We start from the raw sequence: 19,848 nt of genomic DNA, 5'->3' as shown, positions 1-19,848 counted from the left end.
CCTCCTCTGCCTGTGCCTCACACTATTGTCTCAGGCTCTATCTGCCCCCTCGTGGGTGGGGTCCCTTTTCCACCTCAACTGAGGGCATGCTTCTTGCTTCATTAGAATAGAAGCGCTTTCTCTCTCTCTCTCTCTCTGTCTCTCTGTCTGTCTCTCCCTCCTTCTCTCCCCTTTTCCTTCCTTCCTTCCTTCCTTCCTTCCTTCCTTCCTTCCTTCCTGTTCGAATTTTCTTGTACAAAATGAAATGTTTTACATGATTGCACATATATAATCTATATTGGATTGCTCAGGGAGGGGACAGAGGAGGTAAGGAGGGAGGGATAGAATTTGGAACTCAAAACTTTAAAAAAAACCCCAAATGTTAAAAACTATTTTAATATGTAATGGGGGGTGGGGTGGGGAATAAAATATCATTAAACACACACACACACACACACACACACACACACATACACACAAGAAGAATAGAAGCTCCTTGAGAACAGGGCTGGTTCTGCTTTTGTTTTGGCACGTTCAGTACCTAGCCCAATCACTGGTGCAAAGTAGATCCTATATATATATATATATACACACACACATATACACATACACACACATATACACATACACACATATATATACACATATACACGTACATATATATATATATATATATATACACACATACACACACAGCAACAGGTGCTAATGACACCACATTTAGGAGGTCTGGTCACAATGTGGCTTAGGTAGCTTTTCTCTACTGCATAGCAATGTATATGTATATGTATGTGTGTTGAGTATCTGATTGATTAGTTTGTTGTACCTGCCTCAGACATTACAGTCCCTAATCCCAGCTCTGGTGCTTTATTTTTCCAAGGTTAGGGTAAGGAGGATGTAGGACCCAGGGCATATTTGCTGGAAGCAGATACTTTTTGTCTTTTTCGTCTGGTCTCATAGGCATTAGGTTCTTTTGTGTGATTTTGGGATTTGGGGGGGGCATGAGAAAACCCTGAGCCATGCCCCCCCTCCACTTGCTTGTGGAAAATTCCATTGCCAGGGGATGTTGCTTTTCATACCAATTAGAGATTAGATTAAAAAAGTAAACCTGCTTTGTTCCTTAAGGAGCTGAGGGTGTTACCTGTGCCTGCCAGTGTAGGGGTAGGGTATGCATAGTATTGGGGCTAGAGCTGGAAGGAGAAGAGGAGACTACAATTTTCATTCACTCTAAGGGGGAAAGCACAGTGGTATATACTAGAAAGAACAATGGATTTAGAGTCAGAAGATCAGATGGGCAAGTCGTTTTCCCTGTCTAGGTCTCAAGTTTCCTCATCTGACATATGATATTGGACTAGATTATTTCTAAGGTTCCTCCCATCCTTATATTCTATAATATCAATGAAATGATACCAGAACTTCTGAGAGTAGTATTTGAAAGGACAGAGGAGTATGTTCAAGATATTGTAAACTTACAGTGTGTGGTACAGGGGGAGGTGCAAAGGACCTAGGTTCAAATTCTGCATCAGATATTTAGTAGCTATGTGTACTCCAAGTCAGCTTAGCTTTCTGGGCCTCGTTCTGTGGTGACATTACTGTGCCAGACAGGAAGAGGAGATTTTCTTATAAACCCACTGATATGGGGTAATAGAACCATTAGGTTCTGTGTCTTCATTTTACCAATGAGGAAACTGAGATCCAGAGAGGTTAAGTGAGTTGTCTGAAATCATATAGGTAGCAAAACTGGGATTTGATCCCAGGTTTCTCAACTTCAAATCCGGTGTGCTTTCCACTCTACTGTGCTGGATAAATGTCCCTGAACCTTGGGCAGGCACATCTTCCAGGACTGGGGTCTGGGAAGGGGCCAAGGAAGGCATGAGAATGGAAGGTGAGGCTTACCTCAGTGTCTTTATATGAGACCATCCCTTTATTTCTTTCCAAAATTAGCCTTGGTGGTAGATGTAGGATTGGGAGAATGCTTCAATCATTGATTGACATGATGATACCATGACTGATGAGATCATCAAGCCTGAAATGTGACTGACTAGAAATCAATGGAGAGAAGAGTGACTATGGAGACTGAATGCCAGCCTGGATGCTGAGCCAACCACTGGACTTCCATCTCCTTCTCTATCATCCAGTCAGCTTTGTGACTTCCATAGCAACAGGTGCTAATGACACCACATTTAGGAGGTCTGGTCACAGTGTGGCTTAGGTAGCTTTTCTCTACATAGCAACAGATGTACCTTGAGCCCCAGCTGACCATGTCTAGCAGGAGTAACTTTGCTTAACGAAGGTGGCCAAGCAGGAGGAGGCTGTAGGTATCTCCGTGCAAACGCACCACTCCACTGCAGACATAGCTCATTCTTCATCATTGCTTACAAGCGTCACTGTTGGAGGGGCAGCTTGGTGCAGTGGATCGAAGACTATAATTGTGAACCAGGAAACCTGGCTATATCACTCATGAGATGTAGGACCTTGAGCTAGTCACTTCCCAGACCTGAAATTCTGTTTTTGCCTCTGCAGAATGAAGACATTGGACTAGATGACCTCTAAGGCTGCTTCTATGATTAAGTCAAATCAATATGAATTACAAAGGTGGAAGTAAAGGTGAAAGAGGGGGCCAGGCACTTACATATGCAGCATGGGGAATCAGGAGACCCCCTGATTTGCTGGATTAGGGTATCTCCAATGGAGCTGGGCACGTGCACTGGCCCATTCTTGACACTGAGTGACATGGGGAGCCCATCTGACTGGCTCCCAGGAACTGGCATTGTCTTCCAATGATTGGTTGACTGAGGCCCAGGGGGATGAACTCTGACTGCAAGAGCCTTCCTCCTCTAAAACCTATAAGAGCAATGCTCTTTGATCAGCTTTAGAAACTTTTTCTAGCGTTCCCTCTCCTTTGGACACCCAGAAAGGCATATATATAACCATCAGTAAAAGACTAGAGCATGTGTATAGCTGCAAGAGAGGTGTCCCAGTCCAACACATAAAGGAGAGCAGATGACAGGCTATGGTCTTTTGGAAAGGGCTCTAGTTTGAGACAAAAGCAAGTTGAGTTCCAGTCCTCATTTTCTAGGCTCACTCACAGTATGATTTTTCAAGAAGGTCACAACCTCTCTAGGTCTTAGTTTTTTCCCTCTTTAAAATGGGAATAATGGTAACCACCCTCTTACCCAGGGAAGATAGGGTAAAGATGTAAGTGCTTGAAAGTATTTGAAAGTACTCTTTAAGAATGAAAGAAATTAATTTGTTCATGTCTATGGGGTTGGGCTGGAAACTAGACTGGTCCTTGGTGAGTGGGAAAGGGGAGTGTAGTGTAGTGGAAAGAGCATTGATCTTAGTGTCTGAAAACCTGAATTCAAGGTCTGGCTCTGATATTATCTGTATGAACTCAAGCAGGAGACTGCATCTTTCTTTGACTCTGTTCCCTCATCTTTAAAATGAGGGTAATAATATTTGATTTGTAAGTCTTAAGGAGCTATAAAAAATGTGAATTATTATTATATTATGATTAGGACAGGAAAAAGAGATGAGAGGTCCCAGATCTCCCCTAATACCCATAGAAGACAGTTTTATCCTTCTCTTTGTTCCTTCCCCATTTAACCCTCTGCCCCCTAACCAAAAAAAAAAAAATAGACCAACCCTTGGTGGAAGAATGTTCTTTATCTCCATTTAGCTTTTAAAGCCCTGCACCACCTTGCCCCAACCTATCTTTCAAGCCTTATTGGATATTATGACCCCTTCTACGCCCTGTGATCTAATCTTACTGACTTTCTCTCTGCTCCTCACACACAACAATCCATCTCTGGACCTTTGTATTGGTCCCCATGCCTAGAATGCCCTCCCTTCTTATGTCTACCTCGCAGTGTCCCTTTCTTCCTATGATACAACCCAAGCACCATCTTCTTGAAACCTTTCCTGATTCCCGCCTATTACAAGCCCCTCCTCTCTCAAACTACTTTGTGTTTAATTACTTGTATATATTTGTATTTATTAATTTTCTATTTATACTGTATATATGTATACATGTGTGTGTACTTGTTGCCGCCTCCATTAGAATGTCAACTCATTGCAGGTAGATATCGTTTCATTCTTTGTACTTGTATCTCCAGCACCTAGCACAGTACCTGACATACAGTAGGTGCTTAATAAATGCTTGTTGATTGATTGTCCCCTTTTGGGCATCAAGAGTTAGAGTGTAACTCAGTAGATAGAGTGAACCAACCTGTGGGTTTGCAGGGAATGTGGGAATTGAGTGTGTGTTTGCTTCTGTAGGGTTGTGTCTCTGAGTTCCACAAAGTGAAGTTGCTCATTTTGGATGGATCACCATTCCCCATTGCTACCCTTACAGGGATCTCAGTGTGGATGCTGGTTTGAGCCACGCTCAGTTCCAGGTTCGGCCCATCCCTCAGCACTATCAGCATTACCTAGCGACGCCTCGAATGCACCACTTTCCCAGAAACTCTTCCTCCACGCAGATGGTAAGTGAAAGGGTTCTGCTGGGAAAATGCTTTCCTGTGGTGCCTGCCAGAAGCTCATCAAAATCACAAGTCAACTACTTGTCCCTCTAGGAGCACCTCCCTCCTTTTTTCCCCCTCCCTAACTCCTACCAAGGAGAAGACACCACCCCAACAGTGAGGCCACATTGGGCAAAACAAGACAGTTTGGAAGGGAAAGCAGCGGGTGGGGGAGCAGATGTTGTAATATGGTCTGTTGGAAAAGCCTCTAGTTAGAGAGACAGAGTTGAGTTCTAGTCCTGATTCCTGAGGCTAATTCACTATATGATTTTCACAAGACCTCTGTTGGTCTCAGTTTTCTCCATCTCTAAAATGGGAATAATGGTAACTGCCCTGTTTACCCAGAGAAGAAAGAGTGGAGATGTGAGTCCTTTGCAAGTATTTGAAAGCACTCTTTAAGACTGAAAGGAATTCATTTATTCATGTCTCTGGGACTGGCCCTTGTTGAGTGAGGAAAAGGGAGTGTGATGTCATGGAAGGAGCACTGGTTTTAGAGTCTGATGACCTGAATTCAGGGTCTGGCTCTGGGACTATATGAACCTGAGTAGGTGATTGTGTCTCTCTGAGATTCTAGAATAGGCATAACAATATTGGCTTTGTAAGCCTTAAAAAAGGCATAGGTAAATGTGAGTTATTATTGCTACTGCATAGGAAAGAGAGATGTCTCTAGCAATTCCAAGAAGGGACAATATATGCACACATAAAACATCTGGAGCACTAAATAAGATAGTATAGAGTCAAAAGCTGGATTGTATGGTATAGATGGTAGGGGTCCTTGTAGTTTAGAGGAAGGGAGCAGTGTGTGCTGGGGTATTCAGGGAAGGGATCATGGACCGGGTGAGGCTTAAGTTGGCCCTTGATGGGGAAAGGAGTAGTATTTGAACACACCAGAGGGAGAGAGGAAGGCCCTCCTTGCTGGTTGCGGAGCAGTATGATCTTAGTAGGGACAGTGAGAGGATCCAACTGGATTAGGTGTGTTATGAGGGGAAAATAAGACTGAATAAGTAGATTGAAGCCAGGTTTCAGAGGGCTTTGGAGGCCTGGCAGAGGAGTTTGGGTTTGACCTGATAGGAAGTAAGTACTATACATTCTTGAAAGGGGAGTGACATCATGCTAGTAATGGATGGGAGTGATGAGCCAGGGGCTGTAGGGAGGGGGAAGCTACAGAAATTAGGTCCATTGTAGAGACCCGAGTCTCTTTTTTATATTCATGGCATTTTCTCTGGCACAGGTCGTCCATGAAATCAGAAATTACCCTTATCCCCAGCTTCACTTCCTTGCTCTTCAGGGACTGAATCCAAACAGACATACATCGGCCGTGAGGGAAAGCTACGAGGTATGTTCTCTCCAGCTCAGTGACCCACCAAGGAACTCTGAGAGTAGGCTAGATCCTGGCAGGTCACCCGGTCTAAACGTTGAGATCAGATTGTAATGAAACCTATGGCGGCTTCCTATGTCCTCAAGAATAAAATTCTTATTCTTTATTTTGCCTTTAAATATATATTTTATCATAACATATGATATAGACTCCATAGTATATTATATAGAATTCTCTATTTTGCCTTTAAATATATCTTATTATAATTTATTATATATTTCACGATATATAATCTATGTATTTTGTAAGAATGTATAAAATCTATATATTTTATCACAAAATATATAAGATCTATATATTTTATGATAAATATATTACATTTATAAAATCTATAGATTATATGTACAATCTATACATTATATGTACTCTATAAATCATGTATCTTTACCTTTTATATATAAAATATGTTTCATAAAATCTATAGATTTTATAATAAAATATATTTACAATTAAATATTAAATATATGGATTTTATAATATATAAACTGTAGGCTTTTATAATAAATTATATATAATATTTTATAATAAAACATATAAATCTTTATATGTATATTTTATAATAAACACATATATTTTAAATATATTACTCTATTTTGCTTTTTAAAAATATACATACCCAACATGGCCCTAATCTTTCTTTCCAATCTAATTGGACACTATTCCCCATCTTGTACTTAGAATGCAACCTGGCCAAACTGACCTTTTCTCTTTCTGTCACACATGACACTCCATCCCTTGTCTCCCTGCCTTGTGTATTGGCTATCCTCCATGGCTGGAATCCACTCCCTCTTTACTTCTGCCTCACAGAGTCTCTCTCTTCCCTTAAGATGCAGCTGAGGCATCAGCTGTCACCTTTTCCAACAAATCTTTCTGGATCCTTCCAGCTAGGAGTAACTCTTTTCCCTAAACTGCCTTGTGTTTATTCTGTTTATATTGATGCTGTGTATATGTATATATGTATATATGTAATATATGTATGTGTATATATTTAATATATATGTGACTTATATATGTACTCATTGCCTCTTCTTTTAGAATGTTTCTTCTGAGCAGGGCTTGTTTTCTTTCTTTCTTTCTTTCTCTCTTTCTTTCTTTCTTTCTCTCTTTCTCTCTTTCTTTCTCTTTCTTTCTCTTTCTCTTTCTCTCTTTCTCTCTTTCTCTCTTTCTCTCTCTCTCTTTCTCTCTCTCTCTTTCTCTCTCTCTCTTTCTTTCTTTCTTTCTTTCTTTCTTTCTTTCTTTCTTTCTTTCTCTTCCTTCCTTCCTTCTTCTTTCCTTCCTTCCTTCCTTTTCCTTCCTTCCTTCCTTCCTTCTTCCTTCTCTTTCTTTCTTTCTTTCTTTCTTTCTTCTTTCTTTCTTCTTCTTCTTTCTTTCTTTCTTTCTTTCCTTCTTTCTTTCTTTCCTTCTTTCCTTCTTTCCTTCTTTCCTTCTTTCCTTCTTTCTTTCTTTTTCTCTTTCTTCTTTCTTTCTTTCTTTCTTTTCTTTCTTTCTTTCTTTTTCTTTCTTTCTTTTTTCTTTCTTTCTTTTTTCTTCTTTCTTTCTTTCTTTCTTTCTTTTTTCTTTCTTCTTCTTTTCTCTGTATCCCCAGCACCTAGCATAGAACCTGGTACCTAGAAGGCTTTCAATAAATTTTTGTTGATTAACTGATACAGAGGGAAAAAAAGGGGGAGGGGGAGAATTACATAGAAAAGAGACTCTCTTTTATGGCATTTTATCCAAATCAGAAAAGTTCTTCTTTTGTCTCTTCCGCATGTTTATTATAGTCCCACCAAGCAGCTCACTCTGTGTGTGTGTGTGTGTGTATGTGTGTGTATGTAAGCATGTGTGTGTGTTTCTGTTGCAGGAGCTACTTCAGCTGGAGGACAGACTGGGCAGTGTGAGCCGAGGAGCTGTACAGAACACCATTGAGAGGTTCACCTTCCCCCACAAGTACAAGAAGGTGAGTGACTTCTCCCATACATCAACTGGGCCTGGTAGTTCTTAAAGCTTTACTATGGCAGTGGCTGTGGGGTTGGATCCAGCTCATGCTTAGTGAGACATAACAGAAGCAACCAAGTCTGGGACCCCACTCACCAGCTGGGAAGACCAGGGTACCTTTATTGCCCTTATTCAGTGTCCGATGGAGATGACAGACAGGGTGGTGACCCTTGTAGAAACATGAGGCTACAGGTGTGTTTGCCTGAATATTTCTGGGTTCTTGATGGCTACGACAGGAAAGCTTAAGCATGCAGATTCACTAAGCTGGAAAGGCTTTGGGTAGGGGCTTGGTGACAGACCGTGAATAATGTCCAAGGATCCGGAGCAGAGAAGCTCATTACCAGCAAGTCGGCTGCTTGGTGGGCAAATATTTTGGCCTCAGGACTACATCAAATAGGGACCATAATAAGCAATAAACCAATCAACAAGTATTTATTAAGTGCTTACTTAATGCTGGGGAAACAAAGGAAAAGCAAACACAGTTCCTGCTGTCAAGGAGCCTACATTCTACTTCCAACATGAAAATAAATATGTTTATACAAGACACATTCAGAGTCTATTGATGATAACCTTCCAGAGGAAAGCACAAACAGCTAAGGGGATCAGGAAAGCCCTCCTGGCAGAAGGTGGAGTTATGTCCTTTTGTGATGGGCATGTGTAAATGTACAAATGTGTAAAACGATACTTCACACTTATCCTTGGTTAAAGTTGGAGAGATTGAAGTTAAACAACCCACTCACAGAGCTGTGGGGTTGTTTGAATTGTGGATGAGCAGGTATTTGTTGTCTACGGGAGCACACGTGGTGGGCCCGGAGAAGGGAAGGCTAGGCAGTTCCCTGTAAGATGACTGCTGTGTCCTAGACGGAATGAAGTTAGACTAGCTAAGCTTGAGTTGGGAGAGCTAGCATCTGATCCTGGCTCCAAGGCTTATTCTTGGGGTGACCTTCAATCTCCACCTTTTTAGGTTTATTTTAGAGCACTGGGCTTGGAATCAGGAAGACTCAGACACTTACTAGTTGTGTATCCCTGGGAAAGTGACTTAACCCTGCTGGCCTCTGTTTTTTCACCTGTAAAATGAGCTGGAGAAGGAAATGGGAAATCACTCCAGCATCTTTGCCAAGAAAACCCCAAATGGGGTCATGAGTCAGACGCAACTGAAACTTCAAGACAACGACGACAACAACAACAAAATTATGCCTCTAATTTCTTCAACTAATTCCTTTATGGGATGGTCTCTAATTATTAATATCCTCCCCAAAATGTGGTACCAGTAACTGAGTCCTCTAGATGACTGGGGCAGACAGAGCATGGGAGAGCTATCACATCCCATGCTTTGGATGCTATGCCTCTGTACATTAGGAAGTCTAGTTCTCCTTGCCTAATGCCCATGCTTTGTGCATTTGTGTGTAGACATCTGAGAACATGAGTTTTTATCTCTGGATCCCTTAACATATTTTGGCCCTTCTGAATTATTTAGCATCTCTGTGACTATTTTCTTCTTACATCGTGACTGCTACACTCTTCAACTACTCTCTGAACCTTTTTTGGTGCCCTGGACCCCCTTGGCAGTCTGGTGAAGCCAAAGGACCCCTTCTCAGAACAGGGTTTTTAACTGCATAAAATAAAAACCCCAAGATTATAAAGGAAACCACTTACATAGAAATAAAGTGCATTTTCCTCATCCAAGTTCATGGAGCTCCCCAGAATCTATTCTTTACAGGCCCTTAGGTGTCTGTAGACCCTAAGTTAAGATGCCCTGCTTAAGGTATCTAACTTTGCTGAGCTACATAGGCAGTTTTCTTACTCCTTTCTTTTTAGTTTAAAGCTTTCTTGGTTGATGTTTAAGACTACAGGAAAATATATTCTTACAAGCCCTTGTTAGGTGTACTCCATCCCTGGCCAGCATCCTCACCTGCCTGTATTTTTTACCATGGTTTGGAAACCAAATCTTGTTCTCAGACATCATCTTAACCAGAAATTGTTACTTCCTACACCCATCTTTCTTTCCTGAAACTCCTTCTTACAACTAGAAGCAGTGATAAAAACAATACTAGCATTTCTAAGCTCTTCAGTTTCTGGCCCGAACTTCATAATCTGTAGCTTCCTTCTGGAAATATCATTTGTTCCCACACGAATCATCAGAAGTGCGGTGGTGGTCACCAGGTTTTAAGAGGCTCCCCTTCACGTCCTACATCCACGCTCTAGGAAGTCAATAAATGCTCTTTCACAGGGAGTCACCAACTATCATTACCGGTCCTTACTGTGAATTCTCTCCCTCCTTCTCTCTCTCTCTCTCTCTCTCTCTCTCTCTCTCTCTCTCTCTCTCTCTCTCTCTCTCTCTCTCTCTCTCTCTCTCTCTGTTTCTGTCTCTGTCTCTCTGTCTCTCTCTCCCCTTCCCTCCCTCACTGTGTCCCTCCCTCTCCTTTCTCTTTCTTCTCTCTTCTTTCTCTCTCTTACACATACACTCTTCTTTGTCTTCTCTGTCACACATTCACTCTTCTTTCTCTCTCTCGGTCTCTGTCTCTCTCTCTCTGTCTCTCTGTCTCTGTCTCTCTCTGTCTCTCTCTCTGTCTCTCTCTCTCTCTCTCTCTCTCTCTCTCTCTCTCTCTCTCACACACACACACACACACACACACACACACACACACACACCCCATACCTGTATCTGCTTTACATGATGCAACTTCTTCTGTTCCCCATTTTCAGTAAGCATTTATTATTTGGGTGCAGGGATCCTTTTCCCCTTCTTTTATGTCATACTCTTCTGCCCTCCAGTCTCCTGACACAGGTGAGCATTTCCTCCTGCCTCCAAGTTCCCCTTGTTCTCATTGTAGCTCTTCTGGCTACCTCTCCTGAAGAAATGGTGTGTTGAATTGCTTATTGGCCATTCCTATTCACCTTGCTGGGTGTTCAGTTGCAGGGGGCTCCTGAGAGAGACTTTATTTATTATGGAGGTCTTCCCAGAGATGAGTCTAGTTTGCTTAATTGCCCTTGATTAGCAATTAGAAGCTTCCTGTCAAAAGCCTCAGTATCTCTAAATAAGATAGAAAATTGGAATATTTTCTACTCTGAGCAGCATTCATGTGGAGATGGGGAAAGGACAACTGAGTTTATAGAATCTTAGAGTTGGAAGGGGCCTCAGAGGTGATTAAGATAAGCCTGGCTGTGAAGAAAGAATCTTCTCTGCAGCATTCCCAGGGAATAAATAATTGGCCTGCACTTGATGACTTCCAGTAACAGGGAGCTCACCACATTTTGAGGCAACCAATTCTGCTTTTGGAAAGTTTTAGGAAGTTTTTCCTTTTATGGATCTGAAATCTACTTTTCTGAAACTTCCACCCATTATTGTTAGTTCTCCTCTTTAGGGTCAAGTAAAATAAGCCTAATCCCTCTTTTATCCGGTGGTCCTTCATGTACTTGAAGACAACTGTCATACTCCTAATTTTTCTTTTCTCTAGGCTAAATGGTCCCAATTTCTTTAACCAACTTTCATAGGGTATAGTCTCTAGTCACAATTCAAACTGACCTCCTCTGGAAATGTGTCAGTATCTTTCCTAAAATGTGACACCCAGGACAACAAACACAGTCATGGTTTGACCAGTGCCAAGTACAGTGGGAATAGAACCTCCCTTATTTCATATGCTATATTTCTATAGTGAGTGCTTAATTAAGGATCTATCTGTCTACCTAACTATGTATCTATCTATCTATCTGTCATCTCTCAGTCACATATCTCTATCTTCTACCTACCTACCTCTTTGTATTTCTATCTACCTATCACCTATACATCTGTATCAGCTATCTTCATCTCTCTCTCTCTATCTATCTCTCTCTCCCTCACTCCCTCTCCCCCTCTCTCCCCCTCTCTCCTCCTCCTCCTCTCTGTCTCTCATTACAGCCTAATGTCACTTTGGCTTGTTAAATTAACATGTTGCCATGTTGTCCTGTTCATTCCCATTGAACTAAAAGTCCACTAAGATCCCTACATCTTTTTTACATGAACCATTTTAAGCCACATCTCCCCAATGCTGTGTTTGTGTAGATGATTTTTTTTTCAATCCATGAAATTTTCTAAACATCAGATTCTTCATTTCTAAAATAGAAATAATAATACTTGTGCCTATTACATAGAGTAGTTGTAGCAAAAGCACAGGTTGTGAACCTAAAAGTGTTTTATTATTATTTATCCTTGTTAAAACCCATCTTATTAGGTTTGGGACATTGTTCTAGGATGTTGGGACCTTTGTGGATCCGATCATCCTTAGCTATCCTTCTGAGCTTTGTGTCTTCTGCCTATTTACTAAGCAAACCAACTATGCTTTCTTCAAATCACTGAGAACAGTGCTGAACAAAGCAGGATCAAGGATAAATACTGAGCCACTTCATTGGAGACCTTTCTCCAGGCTGATGTTGGCCCATTATTTTGGGATTATTGATTCCTTTTGGGATCTGGTGGTTCAATCAGTATACCTCACTTGACCGTGGGGTTGACCAAATTCAACCACATTGTTCAATTTAACAGCTAAATGTAATAAAAGGAGAACTGAATCTTGAATAAAAAAGTCCTGGGTTCAAGTCTCAGCTCTGCCACCTACTAGCTGAGTCACCTTGGATGGGTCAAACCTTCTGGACCTCCGATAGGACTCCCATTTCAGACATTAGCTCTGTGACCTTGGTCAAGACATTTAACCTCTTAACATTTAACCCTCATCTGACAGATGAGAGGTTTAGACTAGAAAGACTCTAAGGTCCCTTCCTGATCAAAATCTATGATCTTGTGATCCTTGAGCTTACAAGATTGTTTTGGGGAACAACTTTCTAGATCTTAAAGTGTGATAGAAACTATCGTTCATTCAATCATTAAATATTTGTTTAAGATCAATGTTGTGTCTCAAACTCTGTATTAGGCACAATGGGGGGATACTAAGATGAATAAGACAGGGTCCTTGTTCTTTAGGATCTCAGATCCAACCCATTAAGGTGTTGCTAATCTGCAAATAATTAATGTCCAACAAAATATACTGAGTATTCAATTCTGCGGTTAGGGCTGCTGGAGGAAAAGAAATATAATGAGAGATAGTGAAAATGGAATGAAACCATTCATTAAGTCTTTATTACATGCCAAGGACTGTGCTAAGCACTAGGAAGACAAATGGAACAATTAGACAGGCCCTGTTCTCAAAATGCTTACATTCGAAATGGAGAAGATGACCCATAGAAAAAAAAAAACATCTGCTTTGGAGTCAAAGGATCTGGGGACAAATTCTACTCTGCTCCTTACTACCTGTGTGGCCTTGGCCAAGTCACTTAATGTATCTTGGCCTCAGTTTCCTTATCTATGAAACAAAGGATTGGACTAGAAGGTCCCTTCCAGTTCTAGATCCTACGAGCTTATGACAGTCCCTGTCATCAGAGCCCTGATAGCTGGGAAGTAAGACTAATACAAGTGAAAAAATGAGGGAACGCTGTAGATTAACATACAATTAGGTGCCAGACAATGGGCTAAGAACTATATGTGCTCAAGGAATTCAGAGGAGGAACTATCAATCAAGTATGGCGTATTCACAAAAGGCTTCAGGAGCAGGTTGCCTTTAACTGGGCCTCGAAGGATGGACAGAACTTAGAAATCATAGTGAAGTCTGGGACAGGGATAGGGAAAAAGGGTTATTATATAAGTTGGGAGAGCGGCATAAACAAAGGTCAAAAAACAGGAGAGGAGTATGTTTGGGAAATGGTGAAGAGAGCAGCCTTCCTGGAGCAAATGTGTATATACATATGTGTGTGTGTGTGTGTGTGTGTGATGTATATATGTATGTATATGATAGTTGAGAGAAAAGTTCATTTATTCATTCAATAAACATTTATTAAGCACCTACTATGTGTCAGGGACTATGCTAAGTGCAGGGGAAACAAAAAGAAGCAAAAGATAGGCCCTGTCTCTCAAAGAGCTCACAATCTAATGGGGAGAATGGGTTGGTTGAGGCAAATTATTGATGTAAGGGTGCTGAATAAATGAATGAATGATTTCTGAGGTCTTGTGCACATCTGAGGTTCCTATGATTTTATGAGTGAATGAAACATTAGGGAGTCAGAAAATAAGAAAGTTCTTGAGCAGAAGATAAATAGAGTGAAATTTGGGAGGAAGATTATAATGAGGCAGTGATAGAGTGGAGAGAGCCCTGGCTCTACAGTCAGAGGTCCTGGGTTCAAATCCTGATTTTGGTACTTATTATCACCTGTGGAATCTTGGGCAAACTACTCAACCTCTCTGGGCTTTGGTTTCTTCATGGAGTTGGACAAATGACCTCTAAGGTCCTTTCTAGCTCTAGGCCTAGTTTCCTACATTGTTGTTGTTCATCTTTCATTGAGGACCAATGACATCATGGGTAATGGCTTGACTTGCATGAGAATTGGATTTAAGTGAAGCAGAACTACTTGAAGTTATCAGCCTCACTTCTCTCCTCTAGAGTCATCAGAATCCTGAGGCAAGACAAAAGTCAAGATGACTGGTGATGGTCCAGGGTGCAGTGGGGGATCTTGGCCTTTCTAAAGTAAAGTCTTTCCCATGTCCTATGATTGATGAACAAGGATTAATTGATTAACAAGTTTAGAGGCTGTTGCAGTAATTCAGGTGTGAAGTGATGAGGGTGTTGTCAGTGGAAATGAAAAAGAAAGGGTCAGTTTAAGAGAGCTTCATAATAATGTATAAGCCACAACTCCAGAAATGATTCACCAATGCTCCTGATTTCCTAACCTCTCTTACCCCAAAAGCTGCCTTAGCGACCACAATAAATGAAGTTATCCTCTCACTCAGCTGGCCTGAACTATCTACTAAGTCTTCTCTGGGGGTGGGCAGCTAGGTAGTGCAGTGGATAGAGCACTGGCCCTGAAGTCAGGAGGACCTCAGTTCAAATCCAGCCCCAGACCAAACACTTGACACTTACTAGCTGTGTGACCCTGGGCAAGTCACTTAACCCCAGTTGCCTAATAATAATAATAATAATAATAAATAAATAAGTCTTCTCTGGGGAAGCAGTGAAAGCTTCCTGCAAATGACATTCTGCTTACCAATCAATGAAGCACCTACTATGTGCCAGGCACTATCCTAAGCACTGCTAATTTGGGTCAAGCAATTTGGCTGAAATTGAGGAAGGAAAAGGGGGGCTGAGAACAGTATGGGCCACAGAGGGAAGTCATTTGGCTTCAGTTCCTTCCAGGCCAAGTAACAGACCTGGTGAAGACTTTGGGGGAAGGAACTCATTTTGAGGAAGGGCTTAAAAGGGGCTGCAGTCTCACTGGAGGAGACTCTTTGGGCCTTGCCATGTAGCATTCGTGGAGGAAAATAAGAGATGAAACCAGGGGAATAAAGTGGGAAGTTCCTGGGAACACCACACCTGATCTAAGGGAAGGAATGTGGATGGGGAGGGAAGGAATTCACTTAAAAAACACAAGAGCCACTGGGCCTGCTTTTGGGTAATTAATCTTGTCTTTTTCTTGCAGCGAAGACCCCAAGAAGGCAAAGGCAAGAAGGAAGATGGGGAGGAATCAGACACGGATGAAAAATGCACGATTTGTTTGTCTATGCTTGAAGATGGAGAAGATGTGAGGTATGTCGGGAACCACTTTGGTCCCTGTTCTCAACTCTTAGGACATCAAAGTTGGTGCATATCACTAGGAGAAATCTCCTCTTACTCAGCTAGTGCTTGTGTGTGCACACGAGTATGCATTTGTGCACGTGCATATGTACATACATACACACATCTGGGGAGGTATAATGTGGGAGAGCAATCCGATAGCTGGTGAGCTTGGCACAAAGACTTCCCCTCCCATTCAGTCAGTCTGGGGACAACCATCCTGGAGGAGGTGGGTTTCCGGACTCAAGGGTCTTTCTTCTGTTCAATTCAACAACCATTTGTTTAGCAACTACCACGTGCAAGGCACTGTTCTAAGCTCTGGGAAGATGAGGATAAAACCGAAACAGGCTGCCGACCTTGAGCTTCCTTAGCTTCCACGGAGAGTTGCTAAGTGGTTTTTGGTTTTTTGGATGAACTCCATTTGTCCCCCAGGAGGGTCTCCGACTATAGCACATCCCGCCCTTAGCCCAAGGCTAGCCCCATGTGCCCTTTCCTCCGGGCAGTCACAGAGCTAACTCATGCCTGTCTGTTCCAGGCGTTTACCGTGTATGCATCTCTTCCACCAACTGTGCGTCGACCAGTGGCTCGCCATGAGCAAGAAATGCCCAATCTGCCGAGTGGACATTGAAACACAACTGGGTGCCGACAGCTGAGGTGACAGTCCGCCTGGCAGATGCCCCACTTTCCTTCACCAGGTCCCCCGACGGCCATAGCCCTTGCAGCCAAACTTTGCCTTCTGAGCCATTTGATTTAAAGGAAAAGCCTGCAAGCACATTTTGCGGAAAGAGGAATCGGTGTTATCAGCGTCAAAGGGATAGGAAGGAGGTCCCACCCAGCCCGAATGGTCACCGCCCCACGTACCATACGTGGGGGAGGGGCCATTGCCCAGCCAGGGGGGCGGGAAGGGGGGGCCCACGCTGCTGAGGATTTAGATGTGATCTCGAAGGTACTAGTTGGATGGATAGTCTGGCCCCTCAATCCTGTCCTTCGAAGGATTGTATATATACCTCTCGACTACGTAGAAACCATGTAGGGGTCTCTAGCTATTTCTGTGGATGGCAACCGGAGCATGTTAGCTTAAGAAAAAAATGTCGTGTGTGGTGCTCTAGTCATCTTGTGGTGGACATGTTGCTATTACCGAATTTGCACCAAATATTTCTCATCAAGTCCCTTGTTTTGGTGCCTGACAAAACTGACCAACGACAGCCCGAATCTTCCCATCTTTAGGAGAGAAGGAAAAAAAAAAGGTACAAAAGTTTAAAAAAAAAAAGCCAAATCCTGTTTACAGTGAAAAGGATGATTTCTTCACCCAGGTCTGGGGGGGTGGGAGGGGCTTCTCGTTCTTTGTGTTGGTGTTGTTTTGTTTTTTATTTTTGCTTTGATCATGTTTACAGTGTACGGAGCGGTGGAAGGAGGAGGGGCATCTGGGAGAGAGAGATGGGGACAGGAAAGGATCCAGTGGGAACAGACAGGATCCCTCAGGATCCCTACCTGAGCCTCCCACCTGTTGTGCTGGGGTTCAAGGTGGGCGGCCGGGGGGGGGAAGGGAGGAGAGAGGGAGCTCCCTCCTGAGGGAAGGATCCCGAGCTCCTGGTGGCCCTCAGAGGAGCCGAGGCTTGGCTTCAGGGCTCTCTCCCCTGTTTCCCCATAGGCTAGAGAGAGGCTGGCTTTCAGCTATCGTAGCTTGCTGCATTCCCCAGAGCCCAACTGCTACGCTCTGTGTTCTCCCCTCTGCTGCTCCTTGCCTCCTGGCAAAGAGGCGATTTAACCGCTGCCTCCCTATGCAAAAATAAATACATAAATAAAAGTAAGTAAAACATAAAATAAAATAAATAGCATAGATAATTAGTAGCTGGTCTTGGCCAAAGTGTTCTCAGCTGCTCCTCTGAGAGCTCTGGCTGGCACTCGAGGAATGATGAGGCTCACATGCCCCAGGAGGCTGGGTAAGGGCCAAAGCTTGCCGCCTGTTCTCTACGGTGCCAGCCAGGGTGGAGCGTCACAGGCCAGGAGATGGTACTTGAACTTCCTCCGGTCCCACCTGGAGAGACAGAGACTGGGCTCTGGCTCGGAGAGAATCTTCACTGGGAAACTGGGGGCGAGGCCCCCAGCCCCTGCCTCCTTCCTTGACCTGCTTTGAGCAAGTCACTGTCCCTTTTTCTGTGCCTCAGTTTCTCCATCCGTACAGTGGGGGAGAAACTAATCTTTATCCCAGCCCCCACTCCCTCTACCTCCACAGGATGTTGTGAGGATTAATAGCACTTCTGCTCTCTCCTAGGTTTCTTCTCAGGGTGGGGAAAAAACTTGGAAGTTCCAAATGATTCCATCTAATGTTCCCCCCACCTCCCCACCCTTCACAAAGCCACAGCTTTTCTGAAGCCTGGAGTGAGCAGAGAGAATGAAAGAGGGGGAGACAGGTGGGAACCCATGAAGTTCCATCTAGCACCAAATTGCTGTTATTACTATTACTCTTATTATTATTAATATTATTATTATTAGTTGGTCCATGCTTTCTTTTTCATGGGTGAGAAACACCAGGAATTAGGATAATACCAAAAGGAGTGTGGGGGAGTGATTACAGCTCATGTGGAATTCTACTATCTTCCTTTGGCCTTTCCTATTTCCTTTCCTCCGACCCATCTACTACCCCTCTTCCACTCTTTTCTCCCCCTGCCCTTCAATAAGCGAGAGAGGACATGGGGAGAACATGGTCACAGTGTTTAAAATGCACAAAAGACCGTTGGGTGGAGGAGAAAGTAGGTTTATTTTCTGTCACTCTAGAGCAGAAGACTAAGATTAATATATAGAAGTTATAGGGAGAGACTTCAATTCCATCTAAAAACTTTCTAACAGTCCTCTGATAATTCCACCATGAAAGAGGCTTGTTTCAAGAGGCACTGAGCTTCCCATCATTGGAAGCGTCCAAACAGATTACTCTCTGCTGGGGATTTTCCTAGAGGAGATTTCTGCATTGGATGAGAGATTGGACTGGATAATCTAGAAAGTCCCTCTAAAAGTCCATGATTCTGTGGAGTTGTTGTTTTTTGTTTTTTTTTAAAGTGAGATAATGTATGTAAAGTGCTTCGCAAACCTTAAAATGCTATATAAATGCAAGCTATTATTATTAGTGCTCACTGTGAGTCTACTGTTGTGCTAAGCGCTAAAGGGGACATGAGGAAGAGGAAAATGCAGGTCCTAACCCTAAGGATCTTACAGTCTAGGGAAGAAGGCAATGCACACATTAAGGGATATTATAATACATGACAGTGTTAAAGGAAATGCCACTGTAAAACTGTGCTGAAGCCAGTAGCTAAATGACAACAACAAAACAAAATTCACAAAACTGCCAGGAAGGCTATCAGTCCTTTCAGTGGGGAGGTAAGGCTTCAATCAGAAAATAAGTAGCTGCCTTGTCTGAAGCAAGGACCTTGAGGAAGGCTAAACCAGTCCCAATGTAGGGGCTCACACCATGGGGCCATCAGAATGAGTTTCCTTTCTGTAGCTTTAAGTGGAGAGCTCTCTCTCTCTCTGTTTTGATTCCTTGCTCCACCCTCCAGGGTGGTTGGAAGAGGCAGGGAGGTTCAAGGGAGACAATGGGTTAGAGCAGAAAGAACTGGTTCCTGAGTTAAAACATCTGGCTTCAAATCTTGAGCTATAACACTAACTGGGTGACCTTGGGTAACTTCCTTCCTTGCTCTGTGCCTCAGTTTCCTCATCTGCAAAATGAGGGGTTGGACTAATTGATCTCCAAGGTCTGGTCTAGCTCTAACTTTCTGTGATTTTCCCCAAGGCCAGAGCATCTTTTTTCCAAGCTAGTAAGGTGCTTCATAGCAGGAAGCTGTTGAAGGTGATTTTTTGGATGGGTAGGAACACCTGCTTAAGAGGCTAAAAAAAATTCAGAGTGAGTGGAACATAATATTTTATGCTTTTCCTCTCATCCTTTCCCCCTCTTCTTTCCTTCCCCACATTTTCTCCAGCCCCATTTGTATATTCCTAGGTGCAGAAAGCTCTGCTCTAGGTGCCAAGGTGGGGACTACCCAGAGGGCAGCCCTTGCCTTGGGGGAGTTTACCATCTGCCACTTGTGGAATCCCAGCTGAGCTGTAATTACCCGACTTCTCCCCAAGAGACCCCAGGTACTGTCTGGGGGGCCAGATGAGGCAGGTGAGAGGCCTGCTCTCCTTCACACCTGTCCTCCCACCCTAGCACCCTGGGTCCCTTCCATGATATAGGGAGAATGGTGAGAGTCAATTTGGGCTCAGCACTCTCAGCCCCTGACTTGGAAGGTCTCTGGAGTTGTTCATCGGTGATAACTGGAGAAGGAAGAGTGGAGAGGGGCCCATGTTTCCTTTCCCTCCCCTCCCCAGG

General features: G+C 43.1%; 1 protein-coding gene across 1 annotated transcript in view; it reads left to right on the top strand.

Annotated features, from left to right (window-relative positions):
• Positions 1–16,797, top strand: part of ARK2C (arkadia (RNF111) C-terminal like ring finger ubiquitin ligase 2C) — a 161,992-nt gene extending 145,195 nt beyond the window's left edge. Inside the window, exons 4-8 of the mRNA XM_020985765.2 lie at positions 4,334–4,463; positions 5,731–5,835; positions 7,718–7,813; positions 15,352–15,458; positions 16,021–16,797. Of these exons, the coding sequence (XP_020841424.1) occupies positions 4,334–4,463; positions 5,731–5,835; positions 7,718–7,813; positions 15,352–15,458; positions 16,021–16,138 (556 nt within the window). The 3' untranslated portion in view covers positions 16,139–16,797. The remainder of the gene's footprint in view (positions 1–4,333; positions 4,464–5,730; positions 5,836–7,717; positions 7,814–15,351; positions 15,459–16,020) is intronic.
• The last annotated feature ends 3,051 nt before the right edge of the window (positions 16,798–19,848 follow it).

This window comes from Phascolarctos cinereus, unplaced genomic scaffold (genome assembly GCF_003287225.1).
Source record: "Phascolarctos cinereus isolate Bilbo 61053 unplaced genomic scaffold, phaCin_HiC Scaffold_4;HRSCAF=312, whole genome shotgun sequence".
Taxonomy (NCBI): domain Eukaryota; kingdom Metazoa; phylum Chordata; class Mammalia; order Diprotodontia; family Phascolarctidae; genus Phascolarctos; species Phascolarctos cinereus.
This window is presented reverse-complemented; position numbering and strand designations above follow the sequence as displayed.